This window comes from Phlebotomus papatasi, chromosome 3 (assembly GCF_024763615.1).
Source record: "Phlebotomus papatasi isolate M1 chromosome 3, Ppap_2.1, whole genome shotgun sequence".
NCBI lineage: Eukaryota > Metazoa > Arthropoda > Insecta > Diptera > Psychodidae > Phlebotomus > Phlebotomus papatasi.
Genome location: NC_077224.1, coordinates 8,684,059 through 8,706,806, shown reverse-complemented (window position 1 = coordinate 8,706,806; position 22,748 = coordinate 8,684,059). Strand labels below are relative to the sequence as shown.

The 22,748-nt window shown below is 33.6% G+C and overlaps 1 protein-coding gene across 1 annotated transcript in view; it reads left to right on the top strand.

Annotated features, from left to right (window-relative positions):
• Positions 1–22,748, top strand: part of LOC129806624 (neural-cadherin) — a 654,674-nt gene that overhangs the window by 192,992 nt on the left and 438,934 nt on the right. Inside the window, exons 11-12 of the mRNA XM_055855343.1 lie at positions 6,708–6,890; positions 18,458–18,647. Coding sequence (XP_055711318.1) covers positions 6,708–6,890; positions 18,458–18,647 — 373 coding nt within the window. The remainder of the gene's footprint in view (positions 1–6,707; positions 6,891–18,457; positions 18,648–22,748) is intronic.

Here is a 22,748-nt window from a genome sequence, read left to right as displayed (position 1 = left end):
TACTCTTATTTATTATATTTTTATTTTATTTTTATTTTTTCATCTTTGCAAAAACAGTTTTTCAGATTCTCAAATAATATGCTATTATAAACAAAAACATTACTTTTCTTTTCGTTTGTTTGTTAGATCTCATCGCTTAACGATAGCGCTGTCTCCTCCGTATTCATGAAAATGTCAAAATTTTGAACTTAGACCCCTAGTGTCTAGACAATCGCTTCACCTTCGTCGTATTTTTTATATGTTCTGAAAAGGCCTTGACATCAGCTAGAACATACTAACATTAGATAAGATTTTTGTTTTGACAGTTATTCAAAATGGCAGACAGAAACGTCAAATCAAGATTGAGACTACACCATCTTGTAGATCTCGGTCATTTTATATTGGATTCCCAAAAAATTGGATAATTTTTATCCAAATACTTCTATAATAAAGCTTTTGAAAGACCATAAAGGATCCAACTTCTTTGACGTTTTTAGGGGCTGGATAGTTCACGATAGCTTCCTTAGCAGGATCACAAGTGAGTCCTTTATCTGATATTCGGAACCCTAGATATATCAGATCAGTCTTCGCAAAATCGCATTTTTCTGGATGCGGCTTAATGTTAAATTCCGATAACCTTTCATGAACTTTTGCAATTTTCAAGAAGTGATCTTCCATGGTTTCTGAGTAGATGATGATGTCATCCAAGTAGGACATACATGTACCGTCTAATAGATTCCCCAAAACATTACGCAACATTCTTGAAAATGCACCAGAAGCACTATGAAAACTATACCCCATACGAAAAATGGGATCGGTTATTCACGGTTAATGTTAATGTAATAAGCACTTAACCCAATCCAATGTATTAATTTTAGATTTTCAGTACAACTTCACCTTCACTGAGAAAAAAAAGAGGCTGCGATTAACTTTTTTTCGTCATAACTTTAACATTTTTTGGGTGTAAAAATATTTCTACATTTTTTAATGTTAATTTTACACCTTTTAAGGGTAAAATCAACATGAAAGAAGGGTAACTTTAACCCCTAATACACCTAAAAAGGGTAATATTTACACCGTTTTCGGATCAATACTGCAAGGTAAAATTAACATTTCCGGAATGTTATTTTAACTCTTTTGGATATCTCTAAGTGTTGTGTTTCCCAGCTCATTCTAGCTCACTAAGCTAAAAGATATTGATACTTCAGCTCTGCTAATATTTCTGCAAACCTTTTAAATAATCATCAAATTTGATTTTCAAGCAATTTTCGTGAAACCACCCCATTGAAACCCCCGTTCAATCCTCTGCGAAGTATCTTAATTGAACAATCAGTGAAAATTCCAAAAATTTTTTTCAGCCTCATGTGTGAATCCAATAAAAGGATTTTGCTAAAGGGGAATGTCGTTTTTTCCTCCTAAATACTCCCTTGATCTGTTATCGGCAGAAGAGGCATTGGGAAAAAAAGCTCAACCTGGCCTCAGGGAATGGTAGAAAAATATCCCCTTAAATTCCACCCCGTCTCTCACCACCCTCAATATTATTCCCTGAACCATCTAAGCTAATATTTGCTGTGTAAGCTAATTTTTCAAGCCTCTCCACATTTACCTGTTGTCGGAGCTCATAAATCAACTTTTTGCCACCCCTGAAAAGCAAAAAAAGAAGCTCCCTGTGTACAAAAATGCAAGAGTGGGAGCTTTTATGCTAAACAGGATGTTCTCACTACTTGCGAAACAGGAAGGATTCATCCCTTGAAATTCCTATTTTTGGGGAGAGGTATGCTAAAGGTAGGTGAGCTAGGGATGAACAAAAAAAAGAAGCGGCAGGGTAAATTAAGATAATTCTGGATGGGTGAAAATTGTCATAAAACAACCCAAAAGGGAAAATATATTCCACCCATTCATTCTTCAAACATGGAATTCTATGGGGTAGGAGGATGAATTTGTCCTCGTGCACTCCAACGCCAGAAGGAATTTAAACTTGAAACATTCTTGATACCTCATTAAAGAACATTTAGACAAAGTTTTCGCGCAGAAGTTACGTTTTTTTTCCTGTTACACGCCACTTGGAAAACAATCTCTGCCACAATAGGAGATCCCTAAGTCAGCAACAGAAGACAAAACATTTTAAAAAAAAAACTAGAGATATTTTAATTAAATTCTCAGTGATTTTGGCTTGAGATTGTGCCGGAAGTTGTTGGCCCAGAATGTCTCAATTTTGGATATTTTGGGATGAATTGCTGGGAGAATGTTGTATCTTATGGGTATTACCAGTAATTTCCGTGGGAATTGAGAAGTTACGATGTGCACTATGGTGCCCTTTTGTGTGATATTTTATCTCAAACCACCCTCAAGTGAAATTCATAATTATATTGAACAACTGTTACACATAACAAGGATATAATTTGTGGCAAAGAATAAATTGAAGCGGACAGAGAAGGAAAATTTCATTATAATTTGAGCTTTTCACAGCTTTTTGCTTCCTTTTTGCTCCCTCAGGCTAAGTTCAAGGTTTAATGATTATTTAAAAGAGGAAATGATGATTTTCAAAAGGGTCATTTACACCCATTCCGTAATTAACACTTCTTCTGTAATTTATGTTAATCGTTCCATGTAAGCTCCGCCTTTGAATAATTGTCGCAACGCCCTCTTCAGGAGTTGTGAATTTCCAGAATTCCGAACAGGGTGTGCCAATGAAAAATAAACCACGCCCCTATCAAAGTAGTTTTAGTTAGAACATATGAAAAATTAAATCATGCTTGTCCAAACAGAAATAGGTTTTTGGGTAGGGACTAAACTAGTAGGCGTGGTCTCTAACTGGGCGGGGCTTTACAGGGAGTTCCGGGTCAAGTTAAAACGGATTGAAAGAATTTTATATGAATTGCCTACTATTGGGGACTCATTTATAAAATAATTTTTCAATCGCCCCTGAATTCTAAATAGGAATCAGAAAATAGGCTGAAAAATTGGAGCCGCAGATGTTTTGCATACATCACGGCGTTTCCGTATCTTAGTACAAAGATATCTCCTATAGATATGCAAATTTTCTGTGTCACTGGAGTGAATTTTCGGGCTTTTTTTCGGTCCCGATAATTTCTTTTAAAGCGGAACTCCCTGTTCTTACTACTTATTTAGGCTTTTGCAACGTCCTGACGACTCTCCGCCTGCTCCTTCCAATATTTCAGCTCCCTCAGCTTTTTAAGGACACTGTCCATTTCCACTACTTCCTTATATCGTTTTCTGGGACGTCCTATTATCCTGGTCCATTTAGACTTACTGCTCAGTAGCTTTCATCTGTCATTCAATGGATGTTAGGATCACACGAAGCTTCTGTAAAGTACATCCTCTTCGACACTTCTTATACGAGATTTAGACATACAAATGCATTAAAAAAAGAGATGGCAAAGCGTTCCAGCTTTGCGGAATGCTCGAACACATGAGATAGAGCTCACCGTGAATTAGCTTTTTGCATAATATTTGGAATAACTGATCTACTAGAGATCAAATTGATTCATAAAATACAAAAGCATTTTAAAATAAAAAAATCGGTACTTAACCGATTCATTACCGATGAAGACCGATGCAGCTGGGTTTTAATTTGTAATACTTTTCTAAAAAATCCAAATTTAATCAAAAAGAAAAATGAGCCTTACAAAATATTTGACCTTTGACCTTCAATAATTCAAAATGGCGAATTTTCCGGTCATAGGTATGTTTGGGCGAAATGTTCACCTGGACTAGCTCTAAAACATATCCAAAAATCATTGAAAAAGCTTGGGCCAATTTTGAGAAAAATCGAAAAAACTTTACTTTTAAGGAATATCAATTATTAGGGATGTAAAATTATTCAAAAATCGCTACTTAACCGGTTCATTACCGATGAAGACCGATGCAGCCGGGTTCGACATTGCAGTACCTTTCCAAAAAATCCAAATTTAACCAAATCGGTTGAAAAATGAGCCTTCCAAAGTGGTTGAACTTTGACCTTCAATAATTCTAAATGGCGAATTTTCCGGCCATAGGTATGTTTGGGCGAAATATTCGCCAGGACCAGCCAGCTCGAAACCTTTCCAAAAATCATTGGAAAAGCTTGGGCCAATTTTTTGCAAAATTAGAAAAACCTCATTTTTGACCTATTTTTGAGGGATAGGGAACGTACGAAAGGGGAGGGTGGAAAAGTAAAAAGATTGGGTACGAGATAATGTCATTTGAGGAGGGGTCATCGAAGACCGGAAGTCGATATCTCTTACCGTTTAAGCTCCAGAACAGTGAGAAGTTGAAAAAAAGTCGATTATATAACTGCTCTCTCTTTGAGTTCGAGCAGTAAAATTATTTTAAATTAGGGAACCTATAGGGTCGTGACTTAAACATTCATCTTGATCACTTCCAAATGCTTAGAAATGTTAATAAAATAAAAAATTCAGAGCCTTGATCTGAACTTAAATTTATATCATCTGAAAACGAAGAAAAACGAGCAGAATGGGAATTTCAGTACTGGGCGTTACTTAAATCCCAATCACATCTAAATGTATAATAAATTTATTTGAAATTAAGAAACATAGGGGACGTAACTCAAATACACATCTAAAGCACTTAAAAATGCTTAGAAAAGATTTTAAACCACAAAATTTTCAGAGGAATGGTCTAAAATTAAATTTAAATTACCTTAAGGTAATTGGAAAGATTTTAATTGAGAAAACTGGGCGTGGTCTAAATGTAAATTTAGAAAGATTTTGAACAAAAAAACTATTGTGGGTATTTCTATGTGTCGAGTAGAGATTTTAAATGAGAAAGCCTATAATAATAATAATAATATTTATAATAATAGTGGCACAACGTTACATAAAGGAACTAGGCCTTCCACAAGGGGAGTTCGAGACATCCATTATTATTTATTTTTCTTACTGTGTTTTCACACTTGAACATTAAAATTTTAATATGATTCACATTAATTGTCGCTGGTGAGAGTCCAAATATGTAATTTGTGTGCTTGAATCATTTTATATTCAAAATTTGATCTATTTGTTGATAAAAAGGTATACTTGGACCGCAAAATTTGATATAAATTGATTTATAGCATGAATACGAAAAATTAATGCGATTTTCTAGTTAATTTTTTAATATGAAAAATATTTATGCTTTAAATAAATTTAAACTTACTTTTGCAGGCCAATTCCACTTCTTTATCAATAAATAGAAAAAACCCAAATATTAAGTGACTCAAAGACGCAAATAACATATTTGGACGCTCACAAGCGACAATTAATGTGAATCACATTAAAATTTTAATGTGCAAACGTATAACGCCGTTATACAGGGATGGGGTTGTCAGTTCCATGCCCCGTGGTGGAATCAAGTGCAGTGAAGCTCACTGGATGCAATTCGAACACCTTTAACGCTAGAAAAATTCCTGGTGACCTAAAGGGGATTCGAACCCCGGGCATTTTCATCATAGAGCGAGTACTCTACCACTTGACCTATTGAGTGCCCTATAGTACACTATAAAGCCTATAGTGGGCGTGGCTCAATTCGAAGTCTAAGTCACCACCCAATCGCGTAACATAGGCTTTTAATTAGAAAACCTCAAAGAGGCATTATGTAATACTTAAAATGTAATCCCATATCACTTCTAAGTACTTTAAGGAGGTTTTTAATTGCAAGAACTTATGAAGGGCGTGGCTTATTATTTTATTTCGCATTGCTGGTCTGTGATACATCTTTATTAAATGGAATATTAAGGTTATCAAGAGTAATTGTATTTGTCAGTATTTTGAGTGGTTATCTGTTGTTTCTGGCTTTAGCTTCGCAAGCTCCAGTAGGCGTGGCCTATTTTTCAGTAGGCGTGGCTATTCGCAACTCATTTCCTATTGATTTTCTAAGAGTTTGACGCTCTCAAAGTGCAATATAGCGTTATAAAAATTTAAAAGAAACACTCTCCTTACCGAAATACACGGTAATAATAATTAATTCATTAATAAAATGGTTATGGAAGATTTTAATAGCAATTAAAAGAGTGTTTTTGTGTGCAAAGTTTTGCAGAGCTCTTCTTACTAAATTAGTTCTATAAATCTTAAACTTTTGTGAGATTTTAGTACATTTTTTTAAGTGCATCATAATTAAGTGGTTCTAGGAAAACCACTAAATTCTCCTGTAAAAGGTTCCAAAATAATAAATTTGCTATTTTTAGTGCATCTCACTGGTTTCTTGTTTACATAGAAAAAAAAGTTGTGCTAATTTTGGATAGAAAATAACAATTAATCTTCGTCATAGTTTAGCTGTTTGTGTTGCTGTAGAAAAGTTTTCTATGGGATTTTAGTAAAGTCTTTTCTGAAAATTAATAAAAGAGAAGGTAATTCTGGAAGGTGTTTACTTGCACGAAATTTTCTCAGCAAAAAGCTCGTCAGAAAGTTTTAATGAAGGAAACTGTGATATTTAAAAAAAAAATAGGTAGAGCATTGTTAAGTCTTGTGTTTGTTTGACTGCAGACAACTGCCACAATTCTCTTGGGGAATACGAAAAGACTTATTTTAAATTAGGAATATGCCTTTGGATATTTTGGGAAATGAACATGGAAGGAATGGAGAAATATTTGGGATGCAATTGCCTGGGCTTTTCGTCGAATAATGCATTGGGATAAGAGAGAGAAAAGCTTTGCATTTTTCACAACTCTATTCCATTTAACCAGAGAATTATCTTAAAGTTTTTCCTCTTTTTGCCCACCCACAATCTAGAACAATGGAGCGCAACAGCTTGCATCCGAAGCCACTGTTTATATAATGTTGGAAGATGTTAACGATGAAATCCCATTGTTCACGGAACGAGAACAGGAAACAGTACTCGAGGGTGAACCAATCGGAACTAAAGTGACTCAAGTGAATGCCATTGACAAGGATGGAACTTTTCCAAATAATCAGGTAAGTGTCTCTATCGGGGATGATAGTCTTTTACTAAATGGAGATTGAACATTTTTCTCTCCAGACGAAGTGGATTTTTGTATACAGACAAACACAGTCGTTTGTAATGATAAAATGCATTTTATACAAATTTAATTAAAAGATTCTAAATTAGAGAAAAACAATTTATTATTCTAAAGAATTGAACACTAAAATAGATTATAACAGATATATTGAAGGAGTTATACCGGTAATGTCTTTGAGGTTATGTAAAATTTCTCACGGTGCAATGATTAATTTTCGAAATCGAAATCACAAAAGTATAAACCTAAAAAGAATCTCGATTCAAAATGAGAATTTGTAGGTCTTACGAACTTTCCTTATTGGAAATTTGTCTAGTTTCCGAATTGGTACCTATTTCGAATTCTAAAACCTTCAAAGATTACAACAGTTGATTATACTCTTCGAAAATTATGACAACGAATTCATAAGTTTTAGAAAATTATAACACTTGATTTAAAACTCTTTGAGGTTATGATAATCGCATCTAAACCTTTCAAAGATCCTGACAGACGATTCTAAACATTTCGAAGGTCATATAACACTATATTATAAAATCTTCCAAAATTAAGATAACGTATTCTTAAGTTATAGATATGGAAGATTAAACAGTCGATTTTAAACTCCTTGACGCTATTAGAGTTGATTTTAATTTTCTCGGAGATTATGGTATTCGTCTATAAAGTCTTTAAAATATTTGTGTACAGCTTTTCAATTTATACAGAATTATGACAGTCGGTTCGAAACTGTTGAAGTACTACAGAACTTGATATAAAACTTTTCGAGGATTATGACAGTGTACTCTGAAGTCTCCAATTTTTCAAAAATTATAATAATCAGTACGAAACTGTTGAAGTACTACAGCAATCGATATAAAACTTTTCCTGGATTATGACAGTTTCCTTTCAAGTGTTTAACAGATACGTGTTTATACAGTTTTTCAATTTTTCGAATTCTATAACAGTCGATTCGAAACTATTCGAAGACCACAACAATTAATACTAAACTCTTCTAAGATTATCATAGCTGCTGATAAGCTCTTTAAAATTTTATGTAGTCGATTTTCGACTCTTCGAAAATTATAAAAGTGTTTTCGAAATTATTAAAAGTCTAAAAATTGATACCAACCTCTTGGAGGATTGAAACAGTAGACTGAAAACTCATGAAAGCTTCATAATTTTGAATCTATGCTCATTAATAGATTCGTATAATTGGTCTTTAATTCGTCGAAAATTATGATAGTCAGTTCGAAACTGTTGAAATACCACAAAAATTCATATTAAAATTCTCGAAAATTATCACAGCTGACTTCAAGCTCTTTAAAAGATTTATACTATCGGTTTTCAAATTTTTGAAAATTATAACAATTTTCGAAATTATAAAACGTCTAAAAAATGACACCAAGCCCTTGGAAATTGTAACAGTCAATTCAATATTCTTGAAAGATTCTTAATTTCGAATGTAGGCTCAGTAGTAAATTCGTATAATTGGTTTTCAATTCGTCGAAAATTATGACAGTAAGTTCGAAACTGTTGAAAGACTACAGAAATTGACAATACACTTTTCTAAAATTATGATAATCGACCTTAAAGTCTTTAGAGGAATTGTGTTCATACATGTTTTCAATTTTTCGAAAATTATGACAATCCATTCGAAATTGTGAAAAAGCTACAAAAATTGATACTACATTTTTCTGAGATCACAGTTAGTTACAGTTAAAAGACTCTAGAAATAGATGCCAAACTTTTCCAAGATGACAGTTTACTGTAAACTTTTAAGGATTTTGAAGCTGATTCTAAACACTCTAAAAATTACTACAGTCGGATATAAGCTCTTTTAAAGATTCATATAGTAGATTGTCATTTTTTTCGAAAATTATAACAGTTGATTCTAAACTCTTTAAAGATTATGGATGTCAATTCTAAACTCTCTAAATGATTCGTACAGTTGATTTTCAATCTGTCGAAAATTACTATAGTCCAGTCATAAGTGTTCAAAAAATGTAATAATCGATATTAAACTCTTGGAAGATAATTACAGTAGATTCTTAACTTTTCGAAGACTATCATGATCAAATTTAAACTTTTCGAAGATTTCCATGATTAAATTTAAACTCCTGAAAGGAATATTACAGTCGATATACTAATACTTGTTATTAATTTCTTTGAACATTGTTTATTTATGAACCATTTCCATTGAGAAATTTCTTAACAAATTTGATAGAAAATTTTCAAATCCATATGAGAAAAAGGTGATTTTATAGAAAAAGTTCAATTTGGTTGAACTTTTTCGCATAAAAGTTTAAAAATAAAAATTGGGAACAGTTTTCCAAGCTGTTCCTATTCGGAATAGCGCCATCTATCGATCATCTAAGCAGTTAGATAAAATTTAAGTAATTGTGGGTTCCTTGGAAGTAAAAATAGTGCGTCTTGTGCGAAAATGTCCCTTTGTGTGGGACACGGTATGCCCAGAAGTCTGATTTACGGTAAAGGCTGGCAGAGTGTCAGATGTGCGTCGAAAAAAATATCCTTCAATTCGCATATCAAACGACTAAAATATCCTTTAACTGTGATTTCATGAAATTTTCGGTTGTTTTCATTAATTTTTATCAAGAAGTTAAATCAAAACAACAAAATGTCAACGAATTATTCAAATTCAAAAATGGGATTTTTTGTGAGCTTTTGTAAAAATTGACAATTACAAAAGTTTGAAATTTTTCTCAATGGAAATGACCCATTTGTTTAAAAAGTTAAGCTTGAGAAAATGATTAAAAATTTGATAATTAAAAATTGAGAACAGTATTCAGCGCCCCTCGCGGAAGAAAGCAGATTTATAAATACAAAGCACTATAGTCTTTTTTATAATTTTCAAATCGTTCAAATTTATTTATCGTATTTAGAGCTCCCTTGCATGTTTGATGAAATAATTCAAACATCCTCCCCTTTCCCGTAATCAAATAAAATTGAAGTTAGTCTCTTGGAACAATATTGACCAATGTGGCATAAATTATTAGCAAATACAATATCGCATTAATAAATTAAATGAAATAGAAAAAAAAGTCATATTAATTACCTAACAGGACTATAAATCACTTTCAATAACGAAGCAATTGGGTACCGCAAATAAATTTTTAATTAACATTTATCCGCAATATTGCAATATTTAGCAATATTGAATGTCAAACTTTCAATGCGCAATCAACTATGAATTTTAATAATTTATTCCTAATTGAATATAAATAGAAAATAATTTATAAAATAGAAAGTCGGCAGACTTAAATAAATTTCTCGAATAATTGCTAAAGATGTATATAAGGAAAAAATCAACGTTCAATTATGCATCAACGCGTTTTCGCAAGTTTTTCTTATCGCCCCTTTCCTCAATGAGATGGAAATATTTCCAGTTAAGACCCTACCTTAAGTTTCCAAGATGCAGAAGAGATTCTTAGGTAGAAATTTCCTTGGTGGAAAAGCATTTTCTATGCCAACATCTTCAGTCGCATCGTCAAATAATTCAATAAACTATGTGTATATAGATTCTGAATTTGATGATTGTGAATAGAAGAAAGGATGGTGCTTTCTTCTCAATTTTCATCAAATTTTCCCGCTCTCAAACTTTCCCACGAGGAACAGAAGAGACATGATTCTATCCCCAGGACCCCCGGAAAAAGAATTCATTCACAACACACAAATTCTTGAAAGTTTATTTGAATAATAAAAGCCATCGTCCTTGGGTAAAATACGACATTGAAAAATATCTCACACACATAGTTCAGAATATCGATGGATGTCTAAGAGGGAAAAATATTTAGAAGAGCGTTGTCATGTCCTTTGGAAAAATCCTTATGTCTGCCGAGCAAATAAAATTTATACATAAACGTATTTATGTACGATTTTGTGGGATAGGTGACTGGACAAAGAGAAAATACCCTTAAGTTTAGGATGGAAAGGGGCTTTTGAAGCAGACAGAAGAGCCAATAATAAGCTTTTTTTGAGCTTAAGATAGCTGTGATTCGTTCATTGTAAATTCTGTTTTGTGTACCAAAACCAATGCAAACACGTATGAGCCATTAGGCTCCTTTATACGAGAGTATTTCGATTGAAAATATCCCTTCGGCGCATCAAATTTTATTTGAAGACCCATTGAAACTTTCGGAAAATATCCCTAACTTTTCGTTCCATAATCTATGCAAAGACGTCTACGTTAATCTAGACAGACGGCCTTAGATCCCTTATACGGGCTTAAGACCTAAGGCTTAGCCAAATGACTTAACTTTGCCAACTGGTATTTGGTCAACGTTTTCGGGAAAATTTTTTTTTATGATTAAATATTGAGAGTAAACGATCCATAAGATTTTCAAAAACCAAAAAAAAATCAATGCGATTTAGGAATTTAAAACCTCTCAGAACTTTGCTAAACCTCTAGTCCTAAAGCGGTCTTCAGACTAATCCTAAATAGCGTACAATTTTATTGCTTTTTGAAAGCCTAATAGGTCATTTATCTTTAATAATCCAAATCTAAGTCATATTTTTCCAAAAAATCGTAATTGATAATAAATTAGAGCAGTTAAGCGAGGCTTCAGACCTAAGGCTTAGCCATAAGGCTTAACTTCTCTAATTTCTTAATAGACGAAACTTTTTGGAAAATTAAAGCAAATTAAATGAGTTGCTATTTAGGATTTTGAGACCTTCGAAAACTAGGCTAAACCTCTAGTCTCAAGACGGTCTAGACCTTAGGTCTAAGCCTGTATAAGACCACTTTAGATAGATAATTTTAGGTCAATTCACGAAATAATAACTGATTGCTTGGATTTAAGGCATCGAATGTTTCTCATTAATGACAGACACGAAATGGCAGATTCGAACTAGTTTCTTGAAGCTCCTTTCAAGATTTTCGAAATTGAAGTAATTTTCGAAAATGAACACATAAAGGGATTATTTAAACGGGAAGATTTCGAAACCTCCATTTTGAAGCAAAAGCCCCCAACAGAGCTTTAGTCCAATGCAATTCTGCCAAAATTTCGGCGAAAAAGATCTCCGAAAGCTCCGTTTGTTCGAATACTTCGACATTCCGACGATTTAAAGTCTGTTTATTTCATTTTTTTTAATGATACTTATAAAATGTACTAAAGTATACTTATACTTATACTTAAGCGTACATATAATATAAATGTGTACTAAATCAGCCAAGAACGAAAGCTTTTTTGCCGTTTTGTTTTTGGAGGTTGTCGTGAAGTCGGCGGCAGCCGCCGTTCGAGCTATAGAAGCAGAATTATTAGTCTGCAGTTACTTGTCTTTCGCCTACCTGCAAAGCATACCTCTTTTATATCTACACTCAGAAAACAGCTCTGTGGAAACGGGTCTTGATTTATCTCTTGAAATAAGAACGGGGATTTGTGTCTTGGGTTAAAGACTATTTTACTTAAAGAAAAGCATTTATTTTAGAATACGCTTTGCCTCAAGAACGTACAGTCTTTGAATTTACATGCGTGGAAAAAATATAATTTCAAGTACTGAGTAGTTCTTAAAGCAAAGCTAAATGAGTTTTGATTCTAGTATCAAATTTTCTCTGTTATATCGCGACAAAATCGACGTACGCTCACAATTAAAAAGAGAAAATAAATTCACATTTTTTTAATGAACCAACATTGCATATACTTTTTAAACTGTAACTTGTCACATCCCCTCATTTTCTACTGAAATCCAAGCGAAATTGATCAAGTTTTATCCGACTCGAGACTCACATTTGGGAAGATATTTTTCCATCCGACTATCGATGAGTGAGATGCCTCTGAATATCGTGACATTTTTTTTTCACAAGACCACCTCACAAAATTCTTTCAAATATTTCACTATATAAATTTTCAAAATAAAAAATCATATTTCCACAACACTCCAGAGACTCGAGCAAAGCTTATTAGACACAATGTTTTATTTTCCAGGAAAAAATGTTTTTCGTTTTTCGAACGTATTTCACATATTCTCCACATATTTCTTGTCGGCACTGTAATTTATTAAACCAAAAGACAATTCACTACCTGTAGAGGCTTCTGCCCACAATTTTAACTATAATTTCATTGAGAAAACTCTCGAAAACAATCACAACTTTGCGAATTTATTGCACTGTGAATTGTTTTGTCTGTCATTTGACAGCACTGGAAGCCACTGAAAATTTTCTAGAGAGACGGTACTCTCTCTCTCTCTCTCAAGACACGGCAGCTCTTAGTTGATCTGTTTTAGAAAACAGCTCTTGATTCTAAGCACGACATGTTTAGGTTGATTCGGGTCTTAAAATATTCTTACAGACAAGAGCTGTATTTTAGCAAGTCCCATACAAAGTTAGAACTGCCTTTTTCTGAGTGTATGTATATCTATTATGTAAAGCTCGAGTGAATAAATTATTATATTATTATTATGTCTGGAGTCGCAGTGAGTTTGTTCAGTGAAAAATGCACTTAATTAGTTACACGATTTAATTTAGATTTAACCTAGACACAATTTCACAAAAGTGCAATATTTCTGAGAAAAGGATTCAACGTGTACTAAAACATATATAAAAAAATTGATGACTCTGAAGTTCAAATTGTTTCGAAATAAAATAGAAAGTTTACCATATTTTCTATTTCAGCCAGGACACATTTAGGGGTCTTCTAACAGAGAGTGGAGAAAATTTATCTTAGGAATGAACCACTAGGGGGATTTCCCGAGACTCACATGTGCATAGCACAGTGGAGCGTATTTCAAAATTACTCCGTAAAGAAGACACCTAAGAGGAGAAATTTGATGCGACAATGAGATATACCATAATTTAATTAAGATTTTGTTAATGAAGTTGATAGTTTGTTAGATTTTAGCCGAGATACACTTAGAAGAATTATGACAGACGGAAAAGAGATTTTATCTCAGTATCGAACCGCTTAATGACATATTTCAATACTCATAAGTGACATAGAGTGATGCAGTTCAATATATCCTCGTGTAACCGGACCCTACCTTTGCTCCTAAAACAGTTTAAACCTAACTTAAAAAAACAAAATTTAAAATAAAAGAATAGCCTTCAGAACGGATAAGAATCACTAAAAAAATTAATAAAATTTAGGCATTCATATTCAAAATAACAAAGAAAATGCGAAAGGAGCTCTTTAACATCAGGAGATAAATGATAGCTTTTCAATACTATCGAATCGATAGTATCGATAAATCTACATCTCCTCGATTAAGCAAATATCGACTATTTTCGCATTATTTGGCCACTTATTGCAATATTTAAAAAAGAATTTTGAAAGTGTTACATCTAAAAAACCGCTCGATGGATTTCCAAATATTAGACCATTTTGTAACGGTCTTGGATAGAACTATATGATGCCAAAAATAGTTCACTGAAATATTAAATGGTTTTCAATGCTCCGTATAAAGAACAAGTAATTAACAGATTTTCGAGAAAAATGAAATCAGTATAAAAAGCTTGAGATTTTTTCCACACAAGGAAATCGAAAATATCGTTATAATCCTGTTTGAAGTCGTTTGTATGCCCTTACAATATTGAAATTTAAGCCTGATCTTAGTCGATTTGATGGGAATGTTTCAGTAGCTGTGATTATATCTGAAGCACAGCTACAAAGCTTTTCAGCATAGACAATGGCTAAAGGAGCATGAGGTAGATCCTCATTGGGATATTCTTGGTAGAGAGCAAATAAACTCCCACGAGAAGCCTTTCAACCCCTCTTACACATCTTTTATTGATTGGACATAAGATGTGAATCCCACCCCCGGTAGATGCCTTAAGAAAAAAAAGCCACCCACTCTGTATTTTCCGATGAAATTGTGCTGATAGTTTTATAGCTAAAGAAAGGATTTGTCACAATCTATGTTTTTCAAATTATACACTCCATCCCGAAGAGTCTTGTGTGACCCAAGCAGCATATAAAGTACCTCTCGAGATCAATCTCCTCTCCATAAATCCCTTATCATGGAGACCATTTTAGGTGCAATTTATTTTCCATGCAGTACCATCAAATTTCACCCCAAACACTTTTCACCATTCATTTTTTTTTGTGCCACTTAACTCTCTCCTTTTGGTCTTTTGACGATTCTCTTTTATGATTTAAAATATATGACAAACTTTTTTCCATACCATAACGTTACGAGCATTTTTTTTTCTCTGCAATTTCACCCTTAAATCACAACGGATTTCAGAACAATAAAAATGCTCTTTCTGTCTCAGGACAATAAAACAAAACACTATTCACGAGGATGCATCAAGAATTGAGGGCAGTAATAAACAGCAGCTTTTGAGCTAAATCACTTTAAAGAAGAAGCTACTTCTTGCCATCCAGTTTGTGGTTTAATTAAAAAGATCAATCTTTTATTATTCATCTTAATTCTTCATGTTAAAGTCGCGCTTATTCTTGCACATTTTGAAGTTTATTTTTGGTTAAGTTTTCAAAATAAAGTACGAGTTGTAAATCTCGATTTTTTTCTTAATCGATGGATTTCGGTTAAATAGTTAGTTTGCAATCACTTTAATTTGCTATCAATTTACTTTACGAGGCAGTTATTTAAATTGAATAAAAACCGTTACAGAATGTCGCACCAATAGGACAACTCTGTATTTTTTTCCGACAAATAGAGCGATCAATCGAATAACTCCGATATTTTGGTGAACTTCACGATGAAAATATGATTTCGTTAAGTTTTCTTTGAGTTCATTGTTCTCTAGAATTGACAGATTTTGATAGATATGACAGAACCACAGAACTCTTGTCAACATATAAATCGATCGACATTCTGTCAACAAAAATTGTTTAAAAAATCTGCATCATTAGTAGCACATTTGTTCTATTTGTGCTTTGTGTTTTTTCGAAAAATAAAGCAATCAATCGATGAATTTTTCCCTATATAAAGCTTTTTGTAAAAGCTCCCTGAAACTTTATTATAAAAAGCCCCGATATTTTGGTGAACTTCACGATGGAAATGTGATTTCGTTGAGTTTTATTTGAAATTGTCATACAGTAAATTTGACAGATTTTAACAGAAATGGCAGAACTCTTGTCAAGATATAAATCGATCGCTATTCGCTAGTCGATTAACATTCAGTGAACATATCGATCAACAGTCTGTCAAAATTTCAATGAACATTCTGTCTAAATGTCGAAGGATATTCCATCAAAATGACGATCAACAGTCTGTCGAAATATCGACTAATATTCAGTGAAAATATCGATCAACAGGCTGTCAAAAATTAACATTCTGTCAAAATGTCGAAGGACATTCTGTTAAAATATCGATCAATATTCTGTCGAAATGTCGATTAACATTCAGTGAACATATCGATCAACAGGCTGTCAAAATGTTGATTAACATTCTGTCAAAATGACGATGGACATACTGTCAAAATGACGATGAACAGTCTGTCGAAATGTCGATTAACATTCAGTGAAAATATCGATCAACAGTCTGTCAAAATGTTGATTAACATTCTGTCAAAATGGCGATGGACATTCTGTCAAAATTTCGATCAACATTCTGTCGAAATGTCGATTAATATTAAGTGAAAATATTGATCAACAGTCTGTCAAAATGTCTATGAACATTCTATCTAAATGTCAAAGGACATTCTGTCAAAATGACATTCTGTCAAAATATTAATCAATATTCTGTCGAAATGTCGATTAACATTCAGTGAAAATATAGATCAACAATCTGTCAAAATGTTGATTACATTCTGTCAAAATGTTGATTCATATTCTGTAAAAATTTCGAAGGAAATACTATCAACATGACATTGCAAATCTTCAAAATATCGATCAACATTCTGTCGAAAAGTCGACTAACATTCAGTGAAAATATCGATAAACAGTCTATCAAAATGTCGATGAACATTCTGTCAAAACGTCGATGAACATTCTGTCAAAATGTCGATGGACATTCTGTCGAAATGTCGATCAACGTTCTGTCAAGAACAGATAAAGAAATATTATTGACTTCAATATCCAAGACGCACAAATACTCAGAGCTCTTTGATATTCGGGTGACAGCTGTCAAAAACATGAGAAAGTCAACAAATCTCTCTTCTCAAATGGTTTTTTTTAGTCAATCACTCAAATAATGGAGAACTCAGTACAGATTTATCCCTTACACAAAAAAAAAAATTAAACACAAACTAATTTTGAATACTCTGTAATTTTTTTTTATATTGAAAAATATTTTTGACAAATGTTTTCAAAATTAATTCTGTAAATTAACTTATAAAATAGAGTCTTGATATAATCGAAAAAAATCGAAGATTCTTGTTTTAATTTTCTCAGTTTCATGTCATCTCCTATTCGAATTTCGAAATATATGAGCTGTCAAAGTGACATTTTAGGCATAGGTAATCATTGAGAAAATCCTTTGGGCTGTTTGGATGTCAAGAGACGTCCAGCACCTACAAAAACTTTAAAGACGAGAAGAAGAAGAGAAAATTCTTAAATATCTTTTTAGACATAAGTAGGGTGAAAGGAATACCTATTGACACTTTAAGAAGTCGTGTCAGAATTTATTGACACCCTACTCTGTACCATTTGTAATACGAAATTTGAACACTTATCTTTATCAGAAAACGTAGACTAAGGAATTTACATTTATTAGATACTTACTTTAACCTTTGAACGACGAGACACTTTTTACGGACTGAAAATCAATAATAAAAATTAAACTGGGAAACATAGTCAGTGATAAGTCTTACATCTAACCTAGGAAAGTCCAACAGAGTCCGATTCGGTGTATTTTGTCCTTCTATGAACGATAGGGACAAAAATAGCCCAAAAATTTAAGTAATTTTTCTGACAATACCAATGAATAATATTTTTCGCTTTAATGAAATATATTACGTATGAGTATTGTAGTTTTTATTGCCAAAAGAGTTTTGCTTAAAAAACATTAGAAGTATAAAAAATAAATAAAATCAATTATGAATTTGAGAATTGAAAAATTCGCCATTTTTGAACTTAAATATTTACTACATATCAAATAGCTAGAGACTTGCAAAAAATATCCTAGATTCCTTCAACATTCTACTTTACAATTATGTACAGACATAAGAAAAAAATAACTTTAGGTAGTCAGGAAATATTATTTTCTTTATGGGACACCGGTGTTCCAATCGTCCTTAAAGGGTTAAATAAATTTTAAGATTTTAACAAAAGTGTGAATAGGGGTCCCCTGTCGAAGGGGTGTTCCTTTGACCCTACTTCTTTTTCAGAAAAATGGAAGAACAATATCAATATTTCAAATGGATAAAATAGAGCATTTTGAGAAGCCTTGATAGTAAATTGGTTGTCATTTTGAATTTAAATTAAACGGTTTTGCCATTTCAAACAGTATAATTGCTCAATTCTCATAAATCAGGCACTTTTCCTCAGTAATTTTCGAAGAAATCCACTCGTCTGGAGCACATTTCACAAGAGAGGTATCAGCAAAGAGTTTTCCGCTGTTCTCTGATTCCTCAATTTATGGGATTACACCACTTAATGATATCCTCTTCGACAGGTTTACTACTACATTGTGGACTCACCCCGGAATGAGGGGAAAGAGTTCTTCGAGATAAATCTCCAAAGTGGTGAAATTTTCACAAAAGTTGTGTTTGATCGAGAGAAGCAGGGAGCTTATGCGCTGGAAGTGGAGGCAAGGGATGGTGCACCCTCAGCTCGGCCCAACAGCAATGGACAGCCAAATTCAGGTGAGTGCCCTAACTAAGTCCCCCTGGCTCAATTCTAAGAGATTCCCTCACAAATCCAACAATTAGCTGTGGATATTTCTCCCCATGAGTGTTCTATATTGGACACTGATTGCCCCAAGGGATGTTTTTCAACGCGAAAAGCTTTTGGATGGGGGAGGATGTGGATTGAAGGGGTTGCATCTGGTACTGAAGAGATGAAGATGGAGTATGTTTATTTGAGTTGGATGTCCGATTTTAGTCGATGTGTTGAGTCAATGAGTGAAAAAGTACTCTCAAAATGGGGACGATGGATGGGATATGTGGGTCAATTGGTGCTTGTATCATTTAACTTTTAGAAATTCAATATGAACCGATGGGTGGATGGGTGCCAAAGAGAGGGGAAGATGGAAATTCTAGGCGCGAACGTGACTTTTGCTGAATTGTGTGCTCTTGGGAGATGACTTCCCTTCGTCTTTTCCCTCCTGCAATTTTGCTCTTAAGGGTGCTCTTCCTCTCCAGAATTCGCACACAAACCATTTAATGTCTATGGAGCACTTTGGTAACATTTGAGCCATGCCCCATCGCTGGGGTATCCAATGATGAACTTTTGCACCCTCCATCAACAGCATTTAAGTGTGTGTTATGTACACATAAAGAAAATGACGATAATGAAGTGTTGATGCTGGGGGAATTTTGCCGTGACGTGAATGGTACTCCAAAAGTGGTAAAAGTTTCAATGGAACCACATCTTTGCATGGGATAGGTTAGAGAGGAATAGTCACACAAGGGTTAACAGACAATTTATGACACGCTGACAATATCCACCCCATCTCCATGGATGAAGTATTGCACTTGAACATTCCAATGGTGTATCAAATTTCCCTTCTGAAATCGATTTGTTGCTGACCCGGCGGATTTGTTCGCGCCCCCATTCATACTGAAGTGGCTGAAGTATTGCCTATTGTGAACTGAAACTAGAACACATTCATCCTCTATCTCTCTTCATGCTGAAGTATCAAGAAAATTGTTCTCAAGATGCTTTAAAAGCTGTACATTATAAAATTTACAATAGATTCTTTCATCGTTATTTAACGGTTATTTTGAATTTTAAACTTATTCCAACCTCCCAGCGAGCACCAAATGCTAACCGATTGCAATTCAGCTGAAAACATATGTATTTTCAGCTGAATTCTGCTAACCTTGAAACAAAATTGGCGATTCATTGCGATTTCCATATATTTCGTTAGCACTTTTTGTTCGACATCTGCTGATCAGTTAGCAAATTTTTGCTAGTCGATTCAGCAAAAATATGCTGAAAACGCTACTTTTTTCAGCTAAGTGTGCTCCCTGGGCTCCCAGCGCCAGCGCAGCGAATACAGTTAACTGAAGAAAACAGCGTTTTCAGCGTATTTTTGATAAATAGATCAGTAAAAATATGCTGACTGGTCAGCAGTTCTCTAACAAAAAGTGCTAACCGAATATATGGAAATGGCACTGTTTCGCTAGTTTCATTTTAAAGTTAGCAGAATTCAGCTAAAAGTACATATGATTTCAGCTGAATTGAAATCGGATAGCATTCGGTGCTCACTGGAAGTCTTCATCGAGCACCAAATGATCACCGATTCAGCTGAAAACTTATGTAAAGATTTTCAGCTGAATTCTGCTAAAATTAAAACCCGCGAAACAGTGCCATTTCCATATATTCGGTTAGCACTTTTTGTTTGAGAACTGCTGACCGGTCAGCATATTTTTGCTGATCGATTTAGCAAAAATACACTGGAAACGCTGTTTTCCTGAGTTAACTGTGCTCGCTGGGCCAGCACAGTTATATGACAAAAAGAAGTGTTTTCAGCGTATTTTTTATCAGTTGATCAGCAAAAAGTTCTCGAACAAAAAACGCTAACCAAATTTATGGAAATGACACTGCCTCGCGAGTGTCGTTTTAAGGTTAGCAGAATTCAGCTGAAAATAGATTGGTTGTCAGCTGAATTGAAATCGGTTAGCACTTGGGGCTCGCTGGGCCGAGAACGTAGATAGACATTTTGACAGAAAGTCCGAAAAGTCGTTCAATTTGAAGTTTGTTGTTAGTGACAAATTCAAATAAAAAACGAAATAAAACGAATGTTGTCCGGCAATGTTCGTGACATTCTCGGTTGATGGACATTCTCGACCGATACCTTGAGATTTAGTTTAAAGGAAATGTCTTACGATAAATACACTGTATTCTTCGTTATTCAAATAATTATTTGATGAAGAAAAATGACAGATAGAAAGACGTTTTTTTTTGGAGTTTTAAATGTTTGACAGCTGTCATCCGGATATCAGAACACTGGATATCGAAAAACTCAATGTAACAGAAAACAAACTACAATATCAAAGGACATGTCCAACGAACACCTATAATGGTGTCTACATATTTACTAGAAGAAATTTTCGTCAAAAATTACCTTTTTAAATTTGACGTTTCTGACTACAAAGAGGAGAAATTTTCTTTAAAAAGGCTTTTTTTAAAGAAATTGCTCCAAGTGTGTAGAGGCCTTAAAAGAGAACAAATATTTTTAATAAAACCTTGGATAAAATTTTTTTATAATTATATTATTAATATTAATATTTATTTCGGATTTCTCTCAGTGTTATAAATACCTACGCTTGAGTAATTCAAAATTCGGACAACGTGGAATTCCGGAAAAGCTAATCTGGAAGCTTGAATTTTGAAAATACACTAATAATTTAGTAATCCCGCAATTCAAGGGTATATTGGAGATTTTAATTGACTTATCAAGTTTTTTTTGAGGTTTTCCGAACTGTAAATTGATTTGTCCGGAATTCAAAATTTCTTCGTAGGGTAAGATGGGGTAATTTGGAACCATGTTTAGTTTGGAATTCTTAACAGTTCTAGATGAAAAAAAAAGAGAAAAGAACAACGAAGAAGTACTCTTGAATGTACAGCCTTGTAATTGAGTGGCTATTACGTTTTTAAGAATTCGGGATATTAGCTTTCGGGATCGTAGCGTTCGGGATGTTGGCTTTCGGGATTTTGGTCCATTCGAGATTTTGGCTTTCGGGATTTTGACTTTAGAGATTTTGGCCGGGACTCGATCGTACAAAATAAAGATCATGAGCTTGAAACCGTGATGATTATAATTTTCCGATGATGTTGAAGCATAATTTAATTACTTCTTGTTTCTAATTCCATGCAAAAATCCATTTCCTTTCGGTCATAGGAGTAATTCTAGATCACTTTTAATTTTGGATCTTTATCAAAGCTTTTAAACGTTTGGGAACGGTTAATTGATCACCGGCCAATAATTTTGTTAGTTCATGAGAACCCATGTCAACAAGGGTCCTCACTGAGCAGTGCTTTCAGTTGTTAAGTCTCTAAAATTTTTTGATACGCTTTAGCATTCTTAATCTTTGATATTGAAATCGTTATCTTTGCAGTGAGTCTACAAAGAATCTTATCATTCACAAGTAGATCTTGAAAAATTTGAAGATTTATTTGAAAAACCAAAAAAAAAGAGACTTTCTTACTTCTTAATACTTTCGTAAGGTGGTGGAAGCTACACCCAGTTCGAATTTCGAAGTGCTCAAGTGTCAAAATGTGTTGATCTTCACTTTGTTGTGAGGAAAGACACTAAGCAACAATGTTTATTGTTTCTGTTCCATTAGTAATCACTCCGTAATCACTGAGTAACTCTTTTACCAGCTTTCTAATGTGATATTTGATAAATTTTCTCCACCTTGCTCGAAAATTTACTACGAAAATTCGAAATTGAATTAGAATTCTTCGAACTTTAACGACTTTTTGTGCAAATAGAGTTCCATTTACCTTTTATCCAAGACACTATTGGAGAATCAAAATCTACTTCTGTTTGGGCTCTATTTAGATCTTTAAATAGGTTTTCGAATTTTTCAAGATCTACTTCTGTACGGAAAGAAACTGTCATTTTAAGCCTAATGATGGAACTCCAGTTGTAGAATAGTATTGCCAGATAGAAATAAGATAAGATAACGCCACCTAACGATGAGATGGAGTAACTTACTCAGATTTCTAATAAGACTAACTTTTGAAATATCTTTTCGACAAACTTTTCTTGTTAATTTGACAAAGCATTTCAAAGT